Source organism: Ovis aries, chromosome 2, assembly GCF_016772045.2.
Source record: "Ovis aries strain OAR_USU_Benz2616 breed Rambouillet chromosome 2, ARS-UI_Ramb_v3.0, whole genome shotgun sequence".
NCBI lineage: Eukaryota > Metazoa > Chordata > Mammalia > Artiodactyla > Bovidae > Ovis > Ovis aries.
Window position 1 is genome coordinate 35,778,753 of NC_056055.1, and position 25,872 is coordinate 35,804,624.

At 38.9% G+C, this 25,872-nt stretch overlaps 1 protein-coding gene across 1 annotated transcript; it reads left to right on the plus strand.

Moving 5' to 3' along the window:
- The first annotated feature begins 412 nt into the window (after positions 1-412).
- Positions 413-12,344, plus strand: QNG1 (Q-nucleotide N-glycosylase 1). The gene is made up of 4 exons (XM_004004111.5): positions 413-990; positions 1,512-1,771; positions 9,146-9,341; positions 11,549-12,344. The coding sequence occupies exons 1-4, from the start codon at positions 654-656 to the stop codon at positions 11,779-11,781; spliced, it is 1,026 nt and encodes a 341-aa protein (XP_004004160.1). The 5' UTR covers positions 413-653; the 3' UTR covers positions 11,782-12,344.
- Positions 12,345-25,872: the final 13,528 nt, after the last annotated feature.

A 25,872-nucleotide genomic window follows, 5' to 3' on the forward strand; every position in this document is an offset into this window, starting at 1 on the left:
GGGTTGGGGGGACCTCCAACCCGTGTCGCAGTCTTGGGGTGGCTCGGTCCCCGACACGATGACCCACGGCCATAAAGTTCCTCGAGTCCCAGGAAGTTGGCTGCAGCGTGTCGCCAATGGTGTCCTGCCCAGACTTCGCCCTCAGTAGGCAGGAGAGGCGCGGGAGCCGAGTGAGGGCAACACAGTACATCGGCTGGAGTAGCTGAAACTCGCGCCACAGCGGTCTCGCAGGCCGACCTGCCCGGGGGAGGGTGGGTGCACGGGCAAATCAGCTAAGCCCTCAGGTCTTAGGTTGGGCAACTCCCCGCAGGCGCGCGACCGACCCTTCCCGGCGGTTTCCGGACCTTCAGAACCGGAAGCGGGTCTGGGCGCGCGCCCGGGCCCGAGTGGGTGGGGCCACCCTCCCGGAAGTGCCTGCAGCCTCGGGCTGGTTTTCGCTGTGCCCCAGTGGTGCGCGCGGGGCCTTAGGAGCTTCGGGACCGTCGGTTCACTTATCCTCTCTGAGAGGGCGGGAGCCTGTTAGGGCAACGATCCCGCGGTGGGAAGGGAGGGGAAGTCGTAGGGGACCCTGGCCTTTGTCCCTGCTAGAGAGGGAAGGGCGTTTGGCCAGCCCGCGGGCAAAAGTGTCGGTTCCTGTCCCACAGAAGTGCAGGATGGACAGGCTTCTGACTCCGAGGGAGTCTGCAAAATTCATTGCCGAGAACAGTCGAGATGTGTTCATTGACGACGGAGGCGTGCGGAGGGTGGCCGAGCTGCTGCTGGCCAAGGCCACGGGGCCCGAGCTGCGCATTGGGGGCTGGAAGGCGATTCATGAGCTGAATCCTAGGGGCACCGACGAGGCCGCCGTTAACTGGGTGTTCGTGACAGACACGCTCAACTTCTCCTTCTGGTCGGAGAGTGACGAGCATAAATGTCTGGTGGGGTTTGGGGGGAAGACGTATAGTGGGTACTGGTCCCTGTGCGCCGCGATCAACAGAGCTCTGGACGAAGGTTGGTACCCCTACTCCCGGTCAGACCCAGTGGCGTTGAGATTTCATTTTACTGGGAGGGTCCCACAGAGTGGGTTGGGACATGGAATAATGTATTGATAAGCCAAATTTATTACCGGTACCTCTGCTTAAAATAAAAGTAAGAGAAGAAGCTGGCATGAAATCTTTGATCAGTGTGAAATGATTCTAATACTTATCACTGTCGCAGCTAAGACTGAAAGTCAGTGTTCTTAGGAACGCCACTCTGATGACATCTGAGGAGCAAAGGGACAAATATTATCCCACACTTTACACAGTCAAACTACATTTGATGTAATATTACAATTATTAGAAGTGGATGAGTAAGTACAGACGAGCAAATACAGAATGAGGGATCTGTTTCTGATTTTTAATTATTCATCTACTTTTAATTCATTCCTGTAATACTTAAGTGGTTTCATTTTAATTGTATGTTATAAAAGCAAAGGCCTAATGAATATAAAAGTATGACATTGTTCCTCTGCCTGTGCTCTTCTTCCTAAGGGATCCCAATAACTAGTGCTTCCTACTATGCCACAGTGACCCTTGATGAGGTTCGGCATATACTCCGGTCTGACACAGATGTCCCCATGCCTTTGATAGAAGAGAGGCATCGGATTCTCAATGAAACAGGGAAAATTCTGCTTGAGAAGTTCGGAGGCTCTTTTCTTAATTGTGTCCAAAAAAGTGATAAAAGTGCTCAGAAGTTATTGCACCTGGTAGTTGAAAACTTTCCTTCTTACAGAGATGTGACTCAGTTTGAGGTGAGTTGCTTCCTTCTAGAGATTTTAGAGTTCTTAATTATCTTCTCATAGATAACTCTTTTACTTTCAGAACTCCTTTTGAGAATAAAAATTTAAATTCTGAAATTTTTTCCTAATGGAACCAAGGAACAGTAACAAAATTGTTAAGCAGTGTTTCAAAGACATTACTTCTCTTAATGCTTTCTAATCAGTGTATTTCCTTTATTGTTTTGTCCTTTACAATGTTTCAAACCTAAGAAAACACTAGACTTAACATGATGTCACTTGGGGATAGTGAGGTCCTTTTAGTACTTCAAAAACTTTACTTCATTGGATAAGAATCAGAATGTATACTAAATTTTCTCTTAAAAAATTTCTTGCAAAGTTCTAATGTATATATACTGTGTATTTTCTTTTTCATGCACAGGGTAGTTTAACAGTATTATTTGCTCTATGGTACAAAAAATTTAAGTAGGCATACTTTTTAAATGGTGAACATTTTGTATACTCTCCTAGTATACACCTGGATTTTATTTTTGTATAAATCTTTTAGAATTCGTTGTCACTGTGTATTTTAACTGTTAAATAGAATTGAAAGTAACTTAAGAGGGACGTATATATAAATTTCTTGACTAAGTTAGTAAGTACTTATGTCAACTTGAAATTTTACCCTTTTGTAATCACAACAACTAAAATGACTGGTAATATTGTTCAAATCTCTCTTGATGATTCACAAGGTATTTGCATGCACACACTCTCATTTGATCCACGGAACAATTCTGTAGGGCTAAGGACAAGGAGCATTATAATCCTATTTGTACACCTGGAACCACAGTCTCAAAAATAGAAAGGTTAGCTAATGTACAATATCTTAGGTCATTTAGTCAAGAAATAGCTAGCTTTTCAGTTCTACTGTAAAGTGAAAGATGCCTGATTATGTATGTTAAGATTCTTTTAATTGCAAGTGACAGACACAAAACAAGATATGGAGATAAATATCCAGGATCAGGGACTCAAACCCATCGGGATTCAGTCTTCTCTTTGTTTCTGTTGACTCCATTTTTCTCTTACCGCAGACCAACTTTCTCCATGAAGTAGAAAAGCAGATAACTGAAGGACCTACTGTATAGCACAGAGAACTCTACTCAGTACTCTGTAATAGCCTACTCTGTAACTCTACTCAATACTCTATAATGGGAAAAGAGTTTCCCATTTTATCACTTTAGCCACCAGGGAGAGAGGGAGGAGCTCTCTTGCTTCCAGTTCTAAAACTCCTGGACAAGGACTGATTGACCTGGCATGGATTATGACCAGTTAAGTGTGACTGTGGAGAGTAGTATGGATGGGACACAGGCAGTTCCTAGGAAAGAGACCCTAGGCCACTGTTGAACTTCATTCTCTTCTGAGGAACCATTTTATTAATGCAGAGGTTACTATGAGCTTTATCTTAGTCTTCAAAGTATGACATTTCAACCTTTTTTTTTCAGGAAATTTGGATCAAGTTCTTTATTTCATGCTGACCATTTAAATATATTAAACAGTGTATAAAAGTAATCAAACTGTCATTCATGTTGCTTGGAATCTGTGTATTCCAGAATCAACATGGGTGTTGTAGAAGAAGGGCTAAGATTAAATTTAACATGACTTTAGGAAGGTGGCTCAGATGGTAAAGAATCTGCCTGCAATGTGGGAGACCTGGGTTCGATCCCTGGGTTGGGAAGATCCCCTGGAAAAGGGAAAGGCTACCCACTCCAGTATTCTGGCCTAGAGAATTCCATGGAGTGTGTAGTTCATGGGGTCGCAAAGAGTTGGACACGACTGAGTTACTTTCATGTGCTTACTCCCTTACTAGGATGGAATGAATTCAGGACATCATGTAGTTGTTTACTTTCAAGTTGTCCTGAATTTTTGTTTCTGTGAGAAAAAGGAGTGAATTATTTTGGCAGATAAGATTGAGTTAGTAAGCATTTGCTGAAATTCTCTTTTATTTACAGCAGAGTGCTTTCTTTTCATTTGTTGTATATGCTGAGAAGTTCAATTAGAAACTGTACCAGGATATAGATTAATTTTAAGGCTAACATATATTTTTTTTTTCCTTTTTGGCCACAAGATGCAGCATGTAGGTTTTTAGTCCCTTACTGGGGATTGAACCTGTGCCCCCTGTATTTGAAACTCAGAGTCTTAACCACTGAACTGCCAGGGAAGTCCGAGACTGATACATTTTAAAACGAAAATTAGTACCTGAACCGTTTCCCATCAGTACTCATTTCTAAAATACATTCTTACAGAAAATTCCCCAAAATATAACAAAAATCAAATTTAAACATTTTGGTACTTTCTTAAAGAAGTATTACTACATTTTTTCATTTTTCATTTATTATTTTCATAAGATCATCATTATTGTTATCCCAAAGCACTATATTTCTTGAATCCCTGTGATTCCTCACATAACACTGAGTGTATAGTGAGGACTTGCTTAATCTTTGATTAGTTAATTTTAAGTTACCTTTGCATATTTATTTATTTTTAAAAATTTTTATGGAGTATAGTTGATTTACAATGTTGTGTTAGTTTCTGGTGACATAAATAATTCACCAAAGTGAACCAGTTATACATATGTCTACTCTTTATTATTTATTTATTTTTTTGTCCAGTCTCTTTTAGATTTTTTTTACCATTGCAGAATATTGAGTAGAGTTCTCTGTGCTATACAGTAGGTCTTATTAGTTATCTACTTTATATATAGTAGTGTGTATATGCCAATCCCAATCTTCCAAATGATCTCCCCCCCACCCATCTTTCCACCCCTGGTAACCATAAGTTTGTTTTCTACATCTGTGACTTTGCACATTCATTTAAAAGATAAAAAATAAAGCACTGAGCAACTTCACTTTCACTTTTCACTTTCATGCATTGGAGAAGGAAATGGCAACCCACTCCAGTGTTCTTGCCTGGAGAATCCCAGGGACAGGGGAGCCTGGTGGGCTGCTGTCTATGGGGTCACACAGAGTCGGATATGACTGAAGCAACTTAGCAGCAGCAGCAGCAGCAGCTCAATTCCAAGTCTAGAGGAATTCTAATGAACTTTTGGTACTGCTGCTGAATTCAGAAAGTTATAAAATCAAATGTATTTTTAAAAATTTAGTTGGTTATTTATTGGCTGCACTGGGTCTTTGTTGCTGTGCTCAGGCTTTTCTCTAGTTGTGGCAAGCAGGGGCTACTCTCTAGTTGTAGTGCAGGGCTTCTCATTGTGGTGGCATCTCTTGTTGCAGAGCACAGGTTCCAGGTGTGTGAGCTTCAGTAGTTGCTGCACTTTGGGCTCAGTAGTTGTGTCTCGTGGTCTCCATAGTTGTGGCACATGTGCTCGGTTGCTCTGAGGCATGTGGAATCTTCCTACGCCAGGGATCGAACCTATGTCCCTTGCATTCGCAGGTATATTCTTATCCACTGTACCACCAGGGAAGTCCTCAAATGTCTTTCTATCCATATTTTAAAAATTTCCTAATTGCAAAAGTAAAACAAATTAATTATAGAATTTGGATAGTACAGAGAAGCAGTCTTTATTCTGCCAAGAGTTAACCATTGTTCACAATTTGGTCTTTTTCTGTGTGTGACTATATATATATATATATACATATATATATATATATGAGCTGGGAAGAAATATGCTATATAAACTGTTTTAAAATTTAATATATTATGAGCATCTATGTCAGTAAAAATTCTTTCACAGCACAGTTTTTTTCCATGCTACTCTTAATGGCTTCATAGTACTCCACTGTATTGATGTACATTACCATAATTATTTGCCCAAACTATTTTACCACAATAATTGTGATATATAGTTTTATTTTTAAATTAAATTTTATATCTTATTGTTTCCAGTTTTATGTAAAAATAAGCAATATTGCCCAGCGGTTTAACACCCGTAATTATTTCCTTAGAATGGATTCCCCATAATGGGATTACTGAGAGTGTGGCCAGGATTTTCAGACTTATAATACATAAAAATGGTTACTCTTCTCCAGCAAAACAATAACAAAGATGATCAGCAATAGCATATTTGAGTGTCCTTTTCCCTACTCCTTCATAATATGGTAGTAGTATCAATTGCCATATTTTTTAATCTTCAGCAAGTTACTAAAAATAATTATAATTGTTTTTAATGTTACACTTATTTGCTGAGATTATCATTTGTTTCTAGACATTGTGAACAAGTTAGTGAAGTTAGAGAATTTGTCTAAATGAAACAGTTTAGATGAGTGATTTCTCAACCTGGCTGTGCCCCAGAATCAGGAGACTTCAGAATTCAGATGCATTCCCAAAGCACCACCATCAAAGATTCTGATCTCTGGGTAAAATAACTTTATTTTTTAAAGCTCTTAAAGTGACTCTGATTTAGAACACTCAGTAACTATTGTTGTTTAGTTGCTAAGTCATGTCTGAGTCATTTTCAACCCCAGTGACTGTAGCCTGCCAGGCTCCTCTGTCCGTGGGATTTTCCAGGTAGGAATACTGGAGTGGGTTGCCATTTCCTTCTCCAGGACATCTTACAATCCAGGGATTAATAAACCTGCATCTCCAGTGTTGGCAGGTGGATTCTTTATCACTGAGCCATCAGGAAAGCCCATTCAGTAACTATATAAAAGCCCTAATTAACAAATCAACTTCCTTTATGCTGACATACTGATAAATATACATGAAAAGCTTGAGCTTTTCTCCCCTGGTGGTTCAGAATCCGCCTGCAATTCAGGAAACCTGGCTTCGATCCCTGGGTTAGGAAGATCCCCTGGAGGAGGCCATAGCAACCCACTCCAGTACTCTTGCCTGGAGAATCCTCATGGACAGAGGAGCCTGGTGGGCAACAGTTCGTGGGGTCACAAAGAGTCAGACAGGACTGAGTGACTAAGCATAATTGATAACATGTTACGTTATACTTAAGCATTTGTAATTCTTGACCTTTCTAGTTTGTTCATAATAAGTTTGTTGCAGAAAATCAATTCATGGTTATAGTGTTTTACATTAATTATTATTTTATAAAGGTACTATTTTGAAAATATTTTATTTGCAAAGCAATATTATGGAACATATATGTTGTGTACTTAGTTGCTCAGTCGTGTCTGACTCTTTGCGACCCCATGGGCTATGGCCTGCCAGGCTCCTCTGTCCATGGGATTTTCCAGGCAAGAATACTGGAGTAGGTTGCCATGCCCTCCTCCAGGGGATCTTCCCAACCCAGGGATTGAATCCAGGTCTCCTGCCTTGCAGGAGGATTCTTTACCATCTGAGCCACCAGGGAAGCCCTATGGAACATATAGGGAATTGTTACTAGAGGATTTACTGGTATTTTCAGTAATATCAGTTAATATTTTAGAAATGTAGATTTGGTTACTAAAATTATTTGACTACTAAAACAATATCAGCTTACTAAAAAATGCTTTATAGGTGATTTGAATTTATTTTTAGATTCTTCACTTGAATTTGTTGTTTTCATTTTAGGGTATTACAATCTAACCTTCATGATATCCTAGTTGGCTACCATGGAAACAGTGCTCATGATGTGACAATTTGTGTTTTGTTAGATGCTGGCACTGATTTTGTTACATAAGTCTGGCTCCTAGATTTTTCCTGTTTGCTCTATGCATGCATGCATGTTAAGTTGTTTCAGTCGTGTCCAACTCTTTGCAGCCCTATAGACTGTAGTCTGCCAGGCTTCTGTGTCCATGGGAATCTCTAGACATTGTGCTCTCCTCCAGGGGATCTTCCCAAGCCAGGGATTGAACCCATATCTCTTATGTCTCCTGAATTCGCAGGAGGGTTCTTTACCACTAGTGCCACCTGGGAAGCCCTTGCTCTATGAATCTTATTAAAAATAGGAGACAATAGCTTCTATTATAATATATTATATATATTATATATTATTATAATAGAAGCTATTGTATGATTTTGGAACAGTTTTATTTTGTGAATTAAGTTTATGCTTGCTGTTCAATAAAGTTTACTTGAATTAGAAATCTAGTTACCATCTATAAGTCCAGCATCCATAAAGGAACAATTTCCAGGTTGTCATATTTTGGTAGGTTTGGGAATATAGATTATTCCCAGATGATATAGAAGTATTTCTTAGTGGTGATTTCTTCCTCCATCACTCAATGTAATTTACAGACTTTACACCAAAAACTGAGTGTATGGGTTTGCCCTAGAAAACAAAATACTCAGTTTCTTAGTGGTGGCTTTAGAAAATTTAGTTAAAAAAAAAACAGATGGAAAACTTAGTTTACTTAGAAAAAGTACATCTGGGTTGATTGCAGGGGGTATTCTTTAAGGTTAAACAATATTAAGTTATTTCTCATTAGGATAGTATAGCAATATTTTTAAAAGAAGTAGTTTTAATAGAGTTTTTTTAATAAATAAAGGAATCTATATTATCATCTTAAAGAATTTTTATATGGAGTCTATCCTTGAAGAATTTAATTTCATGTTTTATTTACTTCTTTATGTCATTTACTTATTTAAACATTCTCCAAGTTGGTCAGAATGTGTTTTGGGAGCCAGGGATACTTTTTAACGGTTAGCAGAGTCACAGTTATAAAAGATGATTTGAGGTCATCAGCCTTGGTATTAAGACTAGGAGTAGATTTAATTATGTTTTTCCATAGTCCATGCTAATGAGCATTTGTAGTTTTATAGAGAGTCTTTGAGTTAAATTATGACCCATTGTCTTATAATGCTTGGTTAAATTTGTTTCTGACATGTATAAATATAATTGGTAGCTTATTTTGTTATATGGACTTAAATATTGACTTGGATTGTTTCCAAAAATGGTTGACTTGATAAATTCTAGCTGTTGATCAGTTGTGTCTTTATCTCTGAAATAAGTTAATCATTTTATCTGAAAGGAAATAGTTTAAAAATGGATATTGTAATTCTCTTCAAAAGTGAGTTCTGGGATGATTATTTTTTCTTCCATATGCTTCTATATTTTATATAATTAATGTGAATTATGTTGTACTCAGAAAAGCATATATATATTTTTTAAGAAACTTTCTAAAGAAATGCTATCTAGCCCTTAAACATAGTAAGCAGATAAATTATAGTGGCACAGAAATATGTATATAAAGTAATGTTGTTGAAAAAGAACACTAAGTAGTACCATGATGACATGAATTGTATTTTATGTGCTTTGAAAAATAAAGGAAGTAAACCTAGAGTGATAGAGATAAATTAGTATCTATAGACTCCCTTTTTTTTTTTTTAATGAAAGGTCTATAAATTCTTACCAAAGAGTAAGATTATTTACCCTTGAAAAAATGTTTCCGATGTGTACCTTTTTTTAATAGCATACATAAGGCTTTCAGATACCCAGGTAACATTCATATTCTCTTCATTCATCAGGGGAAAAGAATTTCTTTTTACAAAAGGGCCCAAATCCTGGTGGCAGATACGTGGAGTGTATTAGAGGGGAAAGGAGATGGCTGCTTTAAGGACATCTCCAGTATCACCATGTTTGCCGACTACAGATTACCTCAGGTTCTTGTTTACCTGGGAGCCCTGAAATACTCCAATGAACTACTGGAGAAGCTTCTCAAAGGTTTGCTAGCTTAATTAAGACATTCTTTGTTATACTTTGACTTGTTCAGTCTTTGTCATTTCTTTCACAAAAGGTCTTCCCTTAAAAAAAACAAAATACTATTATTGTTAAAAGCACATGTAAAGAATGCAAGGGCAATTAAATTATAGAGAAAATTGGTTTTTGTTTTTTACACTGTGGAATATGGTTATTGCTGGAAATCACACTGTCTGGACATCATCATTTCAGAGTCTTATATTAAAATGACACCTAAATTTATGTCACATGAAGGTGTGCAACACTAAGACAGTTCAGGTTTGTATTCAAAGTGTTATTAATTAAGCTTAAGAGCATACTACACTGTGAAATAAAAAGTGGGCTGAGAGATAAATAATATGTACTGGATTTTGAGTGAGGAGGCTCCAGGGTCTGCTGCTGGTTTATCTTGCACAAGTCACTGACTTTTCTAGCCTTATTTATTTGCTATTATTGAGTTTGAATATTAATTCTCAAGAGTGAGAGTCTTATTATGAGTATAGATAATTGTGTTTATATGAAAAGTAACTTTTCTCTTTTTAAATATTCCTTTGCATGAGAAAAATAATTATATTGTACAATTTCCATGTTATTTTCTCTTTTAGGGGCAATACTTTCAGCTACTTTTTCCTGTATTTTTAAAAGAAGCTGTTTTTATAATTGAGTAATTTTTTTTCATGAAATATATTTCAATCACCCAAAATAAGAATGACACAGAATATAAAGGTACCATTATTCCTATGGTTGCTTCTACCAGATTTTTATGTAGCCTTGGGCAATCCATTTTGCTCATTTCCTCATTTGAAAAATAACAGGCTGTTCTATGTCATAATACTCATGTCTGGGATCATTAATTGTTGACTACCTTTAAGGGACAACCTTTAGCAGTCAGGGCTTCTTCTACATACAGCCATATTCAGTTGATCTTTTTTTTTGGGGGGTGTATGCAATACACATTCCTATCTGTATAAACACTTTCTTGCCTGGTTTCCCCCACCCAAATTTTCTTTTATTCAGTTCAAATCCTACACATCCAAAAAAGCTTAACTCAAATGCTAAGTCAGTGTCTGTTCCTCCACTTGCCCCAAGGATCAGAGATAGACATATGGAAGGGACACAAATAACACTATTTAAGATCCCAAGAGACAGAATGGAACCAGTGGGGCTAGGGCATTTCCTCTAGGTCTCAGTGGATCACAGAGCTTCTCAGCTACTGTGAAGCTCTGTGTAAGAGTACCAATTGGTAGCCCGAGGCCAAATATAGCTTGCAGATGTGTTTTGTTTGGCTTGAACAGTGTTTTAAGCAATTTTTAATTAGTTATCAGCACTTGACAATTAGATTTCACATGAAATTCAATTTTCTGATTTCCAAGAGAAGAAAAATGCTCGAACTCTGGGGTCTGTATGCCTTGACATGGGGCAGCATATGCTCTCTAATGGACCACATTTTGCGTCCAGCTGCTGCATCCACTTACTCTGTCTGCCTCTATCTGTTGAGTTGCTGAGCCCAACTCGAGTCTCCCTGGCAGAGCACTACCAGTGTCCACCTTGCAGGATCTGATATACTCTGGAGATGAGCACTGAATACCTGTAGGATCTAGCGGCTCTGTATTCAGGCAGAGCTGACAAAAGGATCCTGACTCTGAAGAACAAGCATGGTTTTCCTTGTTCAAGCTAAGAACTTTGATCTCCTAGGTTTTTTTTGATGTATCTGGAGTGTCCCCAAGACAACATTAAGTTCTCAAGGGTAAGGGAAGTGCTGTTTATTTGGCCCCCTGGGAGTCCTCCACATTTTGCAGTAATTTTTTTTTTCTCCAACATCAAACCCAAATTTTAAATCCTCTCTTTTAAATAATTTAATAATCTTGCTGTCATATTTTAAAATATATGGCTCACCCATATTCAATTAGCAGATATTTATTGGGGAGCTAGTATATACAAGGGGCTATGCTAGGTCTTATGAGTATTGAGACAATCAAGTCAGACACGATCCTTGACCATGTGGAACTTAACTTGCAATTTTGAATTAATGCCAGAGTTTAGAAATTGTTTAAATTACCAAAAATAAATAAAGTCTGAGATTTACAGTTTTAAAATGAGTACTGTTTACTGCATGTTGTCCTACAGTAAAGTTTTGAAGGCATTTTATTTCATTGACTGTTAGTGCTTATTTTTCTTTTTCCTCCTTGCAGGAGAAATGCTTTTTTATGGGAATAGGCAAGAGGTGGAAATCAGAGGGTGCTCAGTTTGGTGTGTCGAGCTGATCCGGGATTGTCTTCTGGAGCTTATTGAAAAAAAGGGTGAAAAAACTACTGGAGAGATTAATTCCATTCTTCTGGATTATTACTTATGGGACTATGCCCGTGATCACAGGGAAGATATGAAAGGAATTCCATTTCATCGTACACGTTGCATATATTATTGACCCATAGTGTAAACTGATCGTAAGAAATTCCTTGCAGTTTTGTATCATAATTATTTATACAATTCTGCTTTGATATTAAGAGAAAGTGGTAGAGGTTACAGCAACAAGAAAATTGATTAGCCAGACTCTCTTAAAATCTTTTCCTGACATATCACCCTGTATTCCCAATTTTATCCTATGTTTGCTTGTTTAATTTTAACTATATTTTCCCTTTCTATAGATACATGAGAGAAATAATGAAGAAAATTTAATGCTTTTTTAAAATATCAGATTTTTTAAAATTAATCATGTCTTATAATGATCCTTAGTGATAATATTTCATCCGTTCAATCAGTATCTTTTTTCACGGTATAGTAATTTTCTGTGTACCATAATCATTTGATATGAGAGAGAGTAGGGTCTTTGCTGTATTGAATGCTGCCACTCTTATAGAAATCAATCTTGACAGATATTTAAAAACTTTTTGTTGATTAACATAATGATTTTCAATTTAGGATACTATTTTTTTTCAGAGTAACTACATTGGAATTTATTGAATAAAGATTTTTTAAACATTTCTTAAATATGGAATGAATTGTTTCATTAAATAGAATTTACCACATATATTTTTTCAAAGTTTACATTGAATTTGATTATCTATGTTGTAGGACTCTCATTTCTCAGCTTCACTACCACTTTCATCTAATGTGCTTAGTCACTCAGTCGTGTCCAACTCTTTGTGACCCCATGTCCTGTAGCCCGCTAGGCTCCTCTTTCCATGGGATTCTCAGGCAAGAATACTGGAGTGGGTTGCCATGCCCTCCTCCAGGGGGTCTTCCCAACTCAAGAATCAAACCCAGGTCTCTCGCACTGCAGGGGAATTCTTTACCGTCTGAGCCACCAGGGAAGCCCTTCATCTGACATAATCTTGACTTTCGTTAATTATCTACCTTGTCACCTCACTGTGTGTAAATTAGGGAAAGCTCGGAGAAGGCAATGGTACCCCACTCCAGTACTCTTGCCTGGAAAATCCCATGGACGGAGGAGCCTGGTAGGCTGCAGTCCATGGGGTTGCTAAGAGTTGGACATGACTGAGTGACTTGCCTTTCACTTTTCACTTTCATGCATTGGAGAAGGAAATGGCAACCCACTCCAGTGTTCTTGCCTGGAGAATCCCACGGATAGGGGAACCTGGTGGGCTTCCGTCTATGGGGTCCCACAGAGTCGGACAAGACTGAAGTGACTTAGCAGCAGCAGCAGTCCCTTCTCCAAGCACTTTACTGCCATCTGCTGGAAACTTGTCAGTAACTTTACAAATTACAATGTGTGGGAATGTGAATGGAGCACCCTAGAATCGGATACTGCCCTTTTTAAAAAAAATTTTATTGGAGTGTAGTTGCTTTACAATGTTATATTAGTTTCTATTGTACAGCAAAGTGAATCATCCATATGTTTACATATATCCCCTTTTAAAATTTCCTTCCCTTTTAGGTCACCACAGAGCACTGAATAGAGCTCCCCTGTGCTATACAGTAAGTTCTCACTGGTTATCTATTTCATACATAGTGGCATATATACATCAATCCCAATTTATCCCATTCCTTCCCCCTTTGGTGTCCATACATTTTTTGTTCTTTACATCTGTGTCTCTGTTTCCATTTTTCTGATAGGCTCATCTGTACCACTTTTCTAGACTCCACATATATGTGTTAATATATTTGTTACCTCTTTCTGACTCACTTCACTATGTATAACAGTCTCTAGGTTCATTCACGTCTCTGCAAATGGGACAGTTTTGTTCCTTTTTGTGACTGAGTTAAAAAGCTTGCACCCGCAGAAGCAGTGGTCCTGTATCTATCTCTCCCCTTTGTGACTAAGAGGAAGATGATCTCATCCCTAGTTCTGGAGGTGGACCCAAGTTAATAAGAATGGTTTATTGTTCATGGTAATCCTATTCTCTGTCTGTTATTGCTCTAGTAATGGATATATAAGCTAGCTCTGGCTAGTACACTGAAGGGCAAGTCTGAAGGGAGGCTTATGGCAAAAGGTTTCTTCACTTTTAAGAAAGGGCCATGGAAAGAGATCCCTTTTCTTCCCCCGAGCAATGTTCTGTCTAAATGTGATACCTGAAGCTGTAGTAACCACTGTGTGAAGCCAGAGCCCTCCAGTACTTGCCCTGCCTGAGTCAAACTTAGCTCTGGCTTTCATCCCTGAGATGAGGAACACAGCACCTTATTATTGCCATCATTTTGAATTAGTGTTCTGTAGAAAGTATCATAGTTAATAATTTCCAATGAAACCTGCTCTTTTAAGGCTCTAGGAACAACAAGCAAAAGAGTTGCTTAGACCTTGGGACTAACCCAACTCCTCATCCTGTCCCTTCCTACTCCTTTCCTTCTCCTGAGCAATGTGGTACCCTTTTCTTTCTTTCCTGTCTTTCCCCTTTTCTCCTTCCTCCCCACTCTCTTCCTCCAGGTTCGGTCAGCTCTAGACTTCCTGCTTTCCACATTTACTTCATCATGTAAAAGACAGGGAAGGCAGTTCAGGCACTGTATGGTGCTCTTTGATGTCCAAGACACAGCTGTCTTTTCTCTTGTTCCACTGAGGGTAGCCTGGACTCATGATCTAAGATGTCTGAATTCTAGGCAACAGGATTGAAGAAGATATGAAGTTGAAGAGTGCAAGAGTTGACAGAAAGGCTCTAGCAGCTTTTCCTTTGACTATCTCAAAGCTTACCTATAAGGAGGGCAGACTAGAGCAAGGAAAAGCTGAAATTGGTTAAGAAGCAGCAATCACTCATTTTAACCAAGATAGCAGGTTGTTTGGTACTGTGTGTGTGGCACAGTGGCCTAGGCCAAACTAACAGGTGGCCTTATTTTGCTCACTTTAAGGTCTCCTGAGATTGTGTGTATATATATATACACACATACAGGAGAATACCCTGGCATAGCTGTGAATGCCAGGCCAGCTTGTGTCAGGGGCTGCTTTTGTTCCTTTTTCAACCTTTAACTTTCCCCTGATTAGCACTAAAGAAATGAATGGATTTCATTAATTTCAATCTAGAAATCAGTTAGTGAACTCCTTCACTGGTCCTCTGAAGCTGAATGGGTAGTGGTTTAATAATTTGGTTGAGGAGGTACAGGTTTAATGAGCCACAGTATGTGGACTGAGGCAACTACACCTTCTCCTTCCTTGTGACTCTGGGACCCAGCTGTCTCCCCATGTGTTTAGACCCCTTTTTCCCTTTTTTCTTACTTATTTGGTTGCCCTGATCTCATATGGCATGTGGGATCTAGTTCCCTGACTAGGGATCAAACCTGGGTCCCCTGCATTGGGAGCACAGAGTCTTAACTGCTTGACCACCAGGGAAGTCCCTCTTTTTTTTTTTTTTTTTTTAATTCTCAACCCTCTGATGGATGTTATTGCCAAAGACAAAACCTGAACAAGTAAGGAAATTGATCTCATCCAGTTAATTACAATATGGAGAACACCACAGATGCCAAGATTAGAGCTTCTTGGCAGGTGGTATTACCCTACTGTTTTATGGGGAGGAGTACACAAGTGAGGGATTCATAGGCGGTTGTTCTGCAGTCATGAGGCATCTCAGTAAATTGGCTGAACAGGAAATGTTTACCTTTGTGTCTAGCTAATTTGAGGCAGACCAACAGTTCTGATCTCAGCTAATCATTCATGAGACAAGGAGGAATTGGAGAGTTTGTGTCTGGCCTTGTCAGCAGGTTTAGGTGAAAGGGGAAAGATCTATGTTTGGTCTTGTCACGGTCAAGTCAACAAGGGAGACATGAGACAGAGTTGCCAGTCCTATCTAAGTCATACAAAGAAGGGTTATCCTGTTGGGTGTACTGTTTCCCAGAACACAAAAGGTAGGGGGTTTCATAAAGTTCAGGGAGTTTCTTATTGTCATTATTTTTCAAAAGTACAGAGCTCAGCCAAAATTCAACATTTTCATCATCAGCCCTTTCTTGTGCTTGTGCTTGTGTGTTTACTGGGAACAAAAAAGGCTGTCATGGCATAGGTCACATTTTTATTTGCTCTCAAACCGTGGGAGGTAGTCACCCTCAAAGTAAGGAAGTCCAGAATTGTGAGTTCTCAACAGTATAAAATGCCTAGTGTTAAGATCCAGGGTCTGGGCTGTCCTAAGGAGAATCATCATATGCTCATTGTCTTGGTTCTATCATCAACTTTTGAACAAATCACTTAAAATCTTTATGCCTATTTAATTTACATAGGCAGGAGGATAGTCTGAGTCTCTGGTTCTGGTTCTAATTTTATTTTTGTATCGTTTTATGATACATGTATGTCTCTAGTTATTTACCGGTTGAGGTAGGACAACACTGTGGTGGTTAATTTTATGTCAGCTTGATTAGGCAAGGGTGCCCAGCTGGTTGGTCAAACATTAGTCTAGATGTTGCTGTGAAGATATTTTTCAGATATAATTAATAATCAATAGACTTGAGTAAAGCAATTACACTCCATAATGCGGGGGCTTCAACCAATCAGTTGAAGGCCTTCAGGGCAAAGACTGAGCTTTCCAGAGGAAGGAACAACTTTGCCTCAAGGCTAAAACATAGAAACTCTGTCTGCCTCAAGGCTAAAACATAGAAACCCTGTCAAGGCTGAAACATAGAAACCACTTGCTGTTCTGCCCTGAAGATTTTAGATTCAAGACATCAATTCATCTGAAGTTCCGATTTGCTAGTCTGCCCTATGAATTTTAGACTTTTTAGCCCCCACAGTCACATGAGCCTATTCTTTAAAATACATCTCTCTCTCTCTGTAGATAGATGAATGGATGGATGAGTGATTGGATGGATGGATGGACAGACAGATATAGATTATAGGTCTAAATTTCTATCTACATCTATCTCTATATATATCATATTGGCTCTGTTTCTCTGGAGGACCTTTATACAAGCATGAATAAATAATATGGCAAAGTAATTTTTGTCTGACTTAGGGATGTCAAATATAAAGTAAGAAATTAATAAAATATAATGAGGCTAAGTAATTTGTATGATTCCTTTCAAGTATAAGACTCACTGACTAAAGCAATTGGAAGTTTGGAGAATTTGTTATAGTGGCATTCATCTAAGTTTCTCTTTTTTCCCATTCACTATACCCCTTCTTTTCCTTTTTATTTTCTTTTCCTTTCTGTTTTGATTTCTCCCATTGGGTTAAGGATGTTTTAGTTTTGAGTGAAAAAAACCAGACTCAAACTAGTTTAATGAAAAAGGAAATGTGATGATTAAAAAAAAAAAATAAATCCAGGGAAAGAGCTGGCCTTAGCAATGCCCAGTTAACAGTCAATAGATTAAAATGCACAAAGATTACACATTTTTGCTCTGTTGGAAGAGATGACTCTAATAGCTAGTGATTACAGGCAACAGAGTGCAAATCTTTGCCAATAGTCCAGACAAAAAACTCTGTAGCTTGGCTAATTAGCCTGGCTTGAGTCCCAGGTCCCCTGCCTGGGGCCTGGGGTAAGAGCCAAGTGATTGCCTGGCCTGGCAGGTGGAGCAGGGGTACATTCAGTTCAGTTCCATTCAGTCACTCGGTCGTGTCCGACTCTTTGTGACCTCAAGGACTGCAGCACACCAGGCTTCCCTGTGCATCACCAACTCCTGGAGGCTACTTAAACTCATGTCCATCGAGTCAGTGATGCCATCCAAGCAACTCATCCTCTGTTGTCCTCTTCTCCTCCCACCTTCAATCTTTCCCAGCATCAGGGTCTTTTCTAATGAGTCAGTTCTCCGAATCAGGTGGCCAAAGTATTGGAGTTTCAGCTTCAGCATCAGTCCTTCCAATGAATTTGCAGGGGTACATGTGTGTGTGCTAAGTCGCTTCTGTCGTGTCTGACTTTGTGCAACCCTCTGGACTGTAGCTGCCAGGCTCCTCTGTCCATGGGATTCTCCAGGCAAGAATACTGGAGTGGGTTTCCATGATCTTCTCTAACCCTGGGTCTCCTGTATTGCAGGCAGATTCTTTACCGTCTGAGCCAAGGAATAGGGGTAGTTCTTGAATAAATAAAGGAGGTCTGCTTATAGAAAGGAAAAGGGATGGTAGGCAGTCCAAACAACTTTATCTTCTATACCTTTGTATAATCAGAATTCTTCACCAGGTGGGGATCATTTCAATTTGGGAACAATCGAAGAGCTAGCTGAGTTGGTCTAAGGAAAGAACTGACTGAATTTCCTAATGGAGTTGGAAAAAATCTAGTAACTCTCTCCCTTCCCTTGCCATTTCTATTTCAACATTCTCAGGAAGACTGAGGGTTGGTTGGCATATGAATTAATCAGTATTCTTTGGTTGTAGGAATGGAATTCAATGATTAAAACTTGACAATATTCATGAATCCTGGATTAAAATGAAAAGAAACAGTAAGTCACAGTGGTACTTATAAGTCTAGAAATACTTTGAAGGGTGAAAATGGTATTTGGAAAGCAAATAAAAAGTATAAAATTCTATGAGTTCATAATCACTCCTACTGAATCCAAAAAAAGAAACCCTGTTGTTCAACTTTGATAGGGATCAATTCATTATTCTCAAAATGGATAAATAGAAGAGAAAAAAAAATCAAGCATGGGTCCTCTACTAACTGCATTTTAGGATAATTTAATAGAGGGAAACTTCTTTATAGAACAATTCTAGCTAATAAATGCAAAAAAGAATATTAGAATTAGAACATTACCATTTTGGAATTCCTAATGAACTCCTAATAATGGATCTGTAAAATAATCATCAATGGTTGTTAAAACCATTAGGTAAAATATTGACGGGGAAATTTTAAATGGATGGATTAGGCTGAAAACACCTGAACTCACTAGTAATCTTAACATCAGCAGAAGTGGGAAACTCAGACATTATATGCTTCCTGGTGTGTTGAATAGGGAATTACACAGCCCTGTCTATGAATTATTCTTGCCAGAAAAATTGAGCCTGAATCTAATCAAGAATCTAGATCTACAGGAAATGTAGTTTACAGAAGATGTAGGAAAGAGAGGAACCTGTTAAATGGTAACACAAAGATGCAATTGCCAAATCTAGAATGTGAGACATTCTAAAGGACAAAATGGCACAGTTTCTTCAACAGATAAGTGATTTTTAAAAGTGGGGTGGCAGGGTTGGTGAGGATGTGGAGAAATTGGATCCCTTGTGCACTGTTGATGGGATTGTAAAATGGTAGAGCTGCTATAAAACAATTTGATAGTTCCTCAAAAAATTAAAGATAGGACTACCACACAATCCAGCAATTCCATTCAGAGTATATACCCCAAAGAACTGAAAGCAGGATCTTGAAGAAATAGTTGTACATTTTTGTTCTTAGCAGCATTATTTACAATAGCCAAAAACTGGAAGCAACATGTGTCCAGCAAGAGATGAATGTATTAACAAAATATGCTACATCCATACAAGGGAATATTAGCCTTAAAAAGGAAAGAAATACTGACATGTGCTACAACATGGGTAAAGCTTGAGGATATGATGCTAAGTTAATAAGCCAGTCACAAAAGAACAACTACTATAAGATTCCACATATATGAAGTACCTAGGGTAGTCAAATTCATATAGACAGAAGTAGAACGGTGGTTTCCAGAGGCGAAAGGGGTGAATGGGGAATTGTTTACTGGCTATCGCGTTTCAATTTTGCAAGATATAAAGTTCTGGAGATTGTTGAACAACAATGTGAATGGACTTAAGACTACTCAACTGCATACTTAAAAATGGTCAAGATGATAAATTTTATGTTATTGTGTGAAGAAGTGAAGTTGCTTAGTCATGTGTGACTCTTTGTGATCCCATGGACTGTAGCCTACCAGGCTCCTCCTTCCGTGGAATTTTCCAGGCAAGAGTACTGGAGTGGGTTGCCATTTCCGTCTCCAGGGAATCTTCCCAACCCAGGGATCGGACCCAGGTCTCCTGCATTGCAGGCAGACACTTTACCCTGTGAGCCACCAGCGAAGCCCAATGTTATTGTGTATTTTACCATAAGTTTTAAAAAGGTGGCAAATGACTTACTAAAAGAGAATTAAGGAACATGTCAACCAAATACTACATGTGGATCATATTTGGATCCTGATTTGGGTAAATAAGGGGAGAGAGAAAGACACAGAGAGAAAGAGAGAGGCGTGCAATGCGTTATGCAGAAAGCTCTAGCTGACCTCAGTCCCTGAGGAGGCAGTGATGACTTTATCAACTGACACATATAGACTTCAGTCTCGCTTCTGCCACTTACTGGCCATGTAGCCTTGAGCAAATTAGTTGTTCTCTGTTGTTGTTTTTTTTTTTAATTCCCATAAATATTTACTGCGTGTCTGAGATGAACTTAGAATTTATTGTGTATTGAATGCTGACTATGCTCAACAAGTAGGAAGTCAAGAAACACCTGGAGTAACAGGCAAATTTGGCCTTGGAATGCGGAATGAAGCAGGGCAAAGACTAATAGAGTTTTGCCAAGAAAATGTACTGACTGGTCATAGCTAACACCCTCTTCCAACAACACAAGAGAAGACTCTACACATGGACATCACCAGATGGTCAATACCGAAATCAGATTGATTATATTCTTTGCAGCCAGAGATGCAGAAGCTCTATACAGTCAATGAAAACAAGACCAGGAACTGACTGTGGCTCAGATCATGAACTCCTTATTGCCAAATTCAGACTTAAATTGAAGAAAGTAGGGAAAACCACTAGACCATTCAGGTATGACCTAAATCAAATCCCTTATGATTATACAGTGGAAGTGAGAAATAGATTTAAGGGCCTAGATCTGATAGATAGAGTGCCTGATGAACTATGGAATGAGGTTCCTGACATTGTACAGGAGATAGGGATCAAAACCATCCCCATGGAAAAGAAATGCAAAAAAGCAAAATGGCTGTCTGGGGAGCCTTACAAATAGCTGTGAAAAGAAGAGAGGCTAAAAGCAAAGGAGAAAAGGAAAGATATAAGCATCTGAATGCAGAGTTCCAAAGAATAGCGAGAAGAGATAAGAAAGCCTTCTTCAGTGATCAATGCAAAGAAATAGAGGAAAACAACAGAATGGGAAAGACTAGAGATCTCTTCAAGAAGATTAGAGATACCAAGGGAACATTTCATGCAAAGATGGGCTTGATAAAGGACAGAAATGGTATGGACCTAACAGAAGCAGAAGATATTAAGAAGAGGTGGCAAGAATACATGGAAGAACTGTACAAAAAAGATCTTCACGACCCAGATAATCATGATGATGTGATCACTCATCTAGAGCCAGACATCTTGGAATGTGAAGTCAAGTGGGTCTTAGAAAGGATCACTATGAACAAAGCTAGTGGAGGTGATGGAATTCCCGTTGAGCTGTTTCAAACCCTGAAAGATGATGCTGTGAAAGTGCTATACTCAATATGCCAGCAAATTTGGAAAACTCAGCAGTGGCCACAGGACTGGAAAAGGTCAGTTTTCATTCCAATTCCAAAGAAAGGCAATGCCAAAGAATGCTCAAACTACTGCACAATTGCACTCATCTCACACGCTAGTGAAGCAATGCTCAAAATTCTCCAAGCCAGACTTCAGCAATACATGAACCATGAACTCCCTGATGTTCAAGCTGGTTTTAGAAAAGGCAGAGGAACCAGAGATCAAATTGCCAACATCCACTGGATCATGGAAAAAGCAAGAGAGTTCCAGAAAAACATCTATTTCTGCTTTATTGACTATGCCAAAGCCTTTGATTCTGTGGATCACAATAAACTGTGGAAAATTCTGAAAGAGATGGGAATACAGACCACCTGACCTGCCTCTTGAGAAATCTGTATGCAGGTCAGGAAGCAACAGTTAGAACTGGACATGGAACAACAGACTGGTTCCAAATAGGAAAAGGAGTACGTCAAGGCTGTGTATTGTCACCCTACTGATTTAACTTCTATGCAGAGTACATCATGAGAAACGCTGGACTGGAAGAAACACAAGCTGGAATCAAGATTGCGGGGAAAAATCTCAATAACCTCAGATATGCAGATGACACCATCCTTATGGCAGAAAGTGAAGAGGAGCTAAAAGCCTCTTGATGAAAGTGAAAGAGGAGAGTGAAAAAGTTGGCTTAAAGCTCAACATTCAGAAAACAAAGATCATGGCATCTGGTCCCATCACTTCATGGGAAATAGATGGGGAAACAGTAGAAACAGTGTCAGACTTTATTTTTTTAGGCTCCAAAATCACTGCAGATGGTGACTGCAGCCATGAAATTAAAAAACGCTTACTCCTTGGAAGAAAAGTTATGACCAACCTAGACAGTATATTCAAAAGCAGAGACATTACTTTGCTGACTAAGGTCCGTCTAGTCAAGGCCATGGTTTTTCCTGTGGTCATGTATGGATGTGAGAGTTGGACTGTGAAGAAGGCTGAGTGCCGAAGAATTGATGCTTTCGAACTGTGGTGTTGGAGAAGACTCTTGAGAGTCCCTTGGACTGCAAGGAGATCCAACCAGTCCATTCTGAAGGAGATCAGCCCTGGGTGTTCTTTAGAAGGAATGATGCTAAAGCTGAAGCTCCAGTACTTTGGCCACCTCATGCGACAAGTTGACTCACTGGAAAAGACTCTGATGCTGGGAGGAATTGGGGGCAGGATGAGAAGGGGACGACCGAGGATGAGATGGCTGGATGGCATCACAGACTCGATGGACGTGAGTCTGAGTGAACTGCGGGAGTTGGTGATGGACAGGGAGGCCTGGCGCGCTGCGATTCATGGTTGCAAAGAGTCGGACTCGACTGATCGACTGAACTGATGTTCAACAATGATAAAATATAAATAAATGATAAAAATAAAAAATAAATGCCATAGAAATGAATGATATATAGTCTCTGCTGATGCTGGAGAATTAAAATGTGAGGCAAGAAATAGCAGGGGTACTTCCCTGGTGACCCAGTGGTTAAGAATCTACCTTCCAATGAAAGGGATGCAGGTTTGATCCTTGGCTGGGGAACTAAGATCTCACATGCTGAGAGGGAAGTGAGTTCCTGTGCTGCAACTAGAGAAGCCTGAGTGCTACAACAGGAGACCCAGCGCCGACAAAATTTTAAAAATAAAAATAAATAAGTTACTATATCTTCTTGAAAGAAATTTAGAAATAGCAGGGCATCTAGAAAGGTAAGAAAAACGTAGATTATGAAAGGCCTTGTATATGATGTCAAGAAGAGTGGACTTTATCATGAGAAGCATTTTATCTTTTCCATAAAGAGCCATTTATAAAAGTAAACTTATAGGTTTTTAAAATTTAATTGCAATTCCAATTAAAAAAATCTCAATGGAACTTTCTTCTGGAAATTGTCAAACTGATTCAAAAGTTCTTCTGGAAAAGAAATGCTAAGAATAGTCAAAAAAAGTTAGAATAATGAGGAACAGCTTGCCCTATCAGTAAAGTCTAGGGCAAAGCTATAGTAATTAAAGCAGTACAGTATTGGTGCAGAAATAATAAATTAATGCCACAGAATAGAGGCCCTCATGAATATGTAGGAGTATGTTCTATTTTACCAATTCTAAGACTGATTTTTCAGATTTCATTTCAAGTTATATGAACTGAAATATATTTTCTTAGTCAAAATATGACTTGGCATTGCCACTACGTGTAACATAAAGCATTTTAATGATACACTTTTCAATGAAGTCTTTTTTTTATCTTAAGTATTCCAGAATTGGGTTTTGTTCATTGAATAAAGACCCTAGCTGATTAAATTATAAAATGACCTTTAACTCAGTTTTAATGATGGTTATTTTGATGAACTTTGTTGAACATTTTAACTATTTCTTGCTTTTACATATATATATATGTGTGTGTGTGTTTCTCCCCTGAACAAGTTTGAGAAAGATGCCACCATCATTCTAGGTACCTAATAATTTTTGAGTCCTTGCTTTACAATTAGTTCTGCCTTTCAAACTATAACAACTCTATGAAGTAGGGGTGACTTCTATTCCAATTCTTCATATGAGAACACTAGATAGTATTTTATATGCTTAATTTGTAGGCATTTTCCTATACCAAATTCTTGTAAAATTGAATTTCAATATGTACATAACATTCTCTTTTATAAATGTACTATTGTTAATTTAGGGATACCTTTCATAGAACATACATGTAACTTCAAAGTTTTGCTGTTACACATAATACCATAATGAATATCCTTCTACATGATTCTTTATTTATATTTTTATTTTCTTTGGAGAGATGACAAGAGGTGGGATTGTGTATAAAAATCCATCTTGGGGACTTCCCTGGTGGTTCAGTGGTTAAGACTGTTCACTGCCAATCCAGGGGACATGGGTTTGATCCTTGGTGGGGAACTAAGATCACACATGTCGAGTGGGGCAGCCATGCGGCATAGACAAAGGTTTAAAAAAAAGTCTGTCTCATTGAATGCTTGCCTGTTACATTATAAAAAGTTGTCACCAATTTTATAGGTAAAATGGTTTATTATTTTAATTTACATTGCTTTGGTTTATTAGTGAAGTAAAACATCATTGACATGTAAGCCAGATTTCAGCTTTCTTCTCTGCCTTCTAGGTTCATGTGGTTTTTGTCCAGCACCAGACTTGACTTAGAGGCTGGCAGATCTTCAAGTTGTTACAAACAATTTGTGTCACAAATACTTTGGTTAGTGATGTAGACTTTACTGAATATTTTGCAGGGGAGAGTGAGGAAGGGGTTATACAACCTAAAGATCCCCTTTAGCTAACATGTCTGTTCTCCCTGGAATTCCTTTATCAGCTAGCCTTTCCTTCCTCTCTGATTCATCCTCTCAGCCTCTTCCTGACACTTCAGGCTTCCTCTGTCTTCCTCATTCCTTCTCAAGAACAGTCAAATAATTCCTCTCTAGGTTCATATGAGCATCACCATCCTCTTCTCTGAAGCCTGAATACCTACCAAGTCACTCTCAGGAGGCTTAACTTCCACCTGGGTGTAGGCTAACAAAGCATCTTCTCAGCAAAATTGTGCCTTTTCATACATGGATTTCTCATTCCAGCTGCTAAGTAGTAATATTCTCCATAACATTGCAAAAACAGTATAGGCAAAAGGCAGATTTGTGGTCAGGTTTGTGTCCTGCACAGCAGATGTACAGGATGGATTTGTGAGGGCAAGATGGAAACCAGGAAAATCACAGGTTCTTACCCTAGCAGATGGTGGTAGTGTAGGCTGTTCCACTGCAGGGCCCTCCCTGTGCTGCCATTCAATTACTTTGCTTCAGGCTAGAGATACAGACAGCTTCCTCCTCCAGTCATGTCCAACCAGAAGGCCGCTTTCCACTTGGTGCCATTTCCCTAGACTCTCTGGGTCACTCTTACAGCCTCTTGAGAGAGAAGGTCGTAAGAGGCCTCTTAAGACCTCACCTCTTATTGTGAGGTCTATACCTTAAAGAACTGAAAAAAAGACATTAAACAGATACCTGTATATCATGTTCATAGAATCATTTATAGTATTCCTGAAGTGGAAATAAACCATGTCTCCATTAATTGATAAATGGATACATAAAATGTAGTATGTCCTCATGATGGGATATTATTCAGCCATAATAAGGAACTAAAGTCCTGTTTATTACAGGAGTAAATCTGGGAATTGTTTTTTAGGAAGAAAAAAAAAAAAGCCAGCACAAGTCCACAAATTGTATGATTCTATGACTATGAAATGCCCAAATCAGGTAAATCCTTAGAAAGGTGATTAGTGGTCTCCAGTGGCTGGGGGAGAGAGGAATAGGAGGAATGTTGCTAACCAGTATGGGGTTTCCCTTTTGGAACGATGTAAATGTTTTGGAAATAGAGGTGATGGTTGTACAACACTGTGAATGTCTAAAATGCCATTGAATTGTACACCTTAAAATTGTTCTTTGTGAACTTAATTAACTTCAATAAAAATAAATAGAATTGGTAGCTAAAATACTGAAAGCAATGTGAATCTTTCTCATAATCACTTTACAAACTCGTGGAGGGTCACTTCGGCTGAGCACTACGGGAGGGTTCCGGGGGTTTTACTTTGGAGTGAATCTGGAGGCCGGTTCTGGGCTCCTCCCTCACGGGGCGAGTCCAGGAGCGGACCTTGGCAGGCAGGGGTGGGGCCTGGGAGCCGCC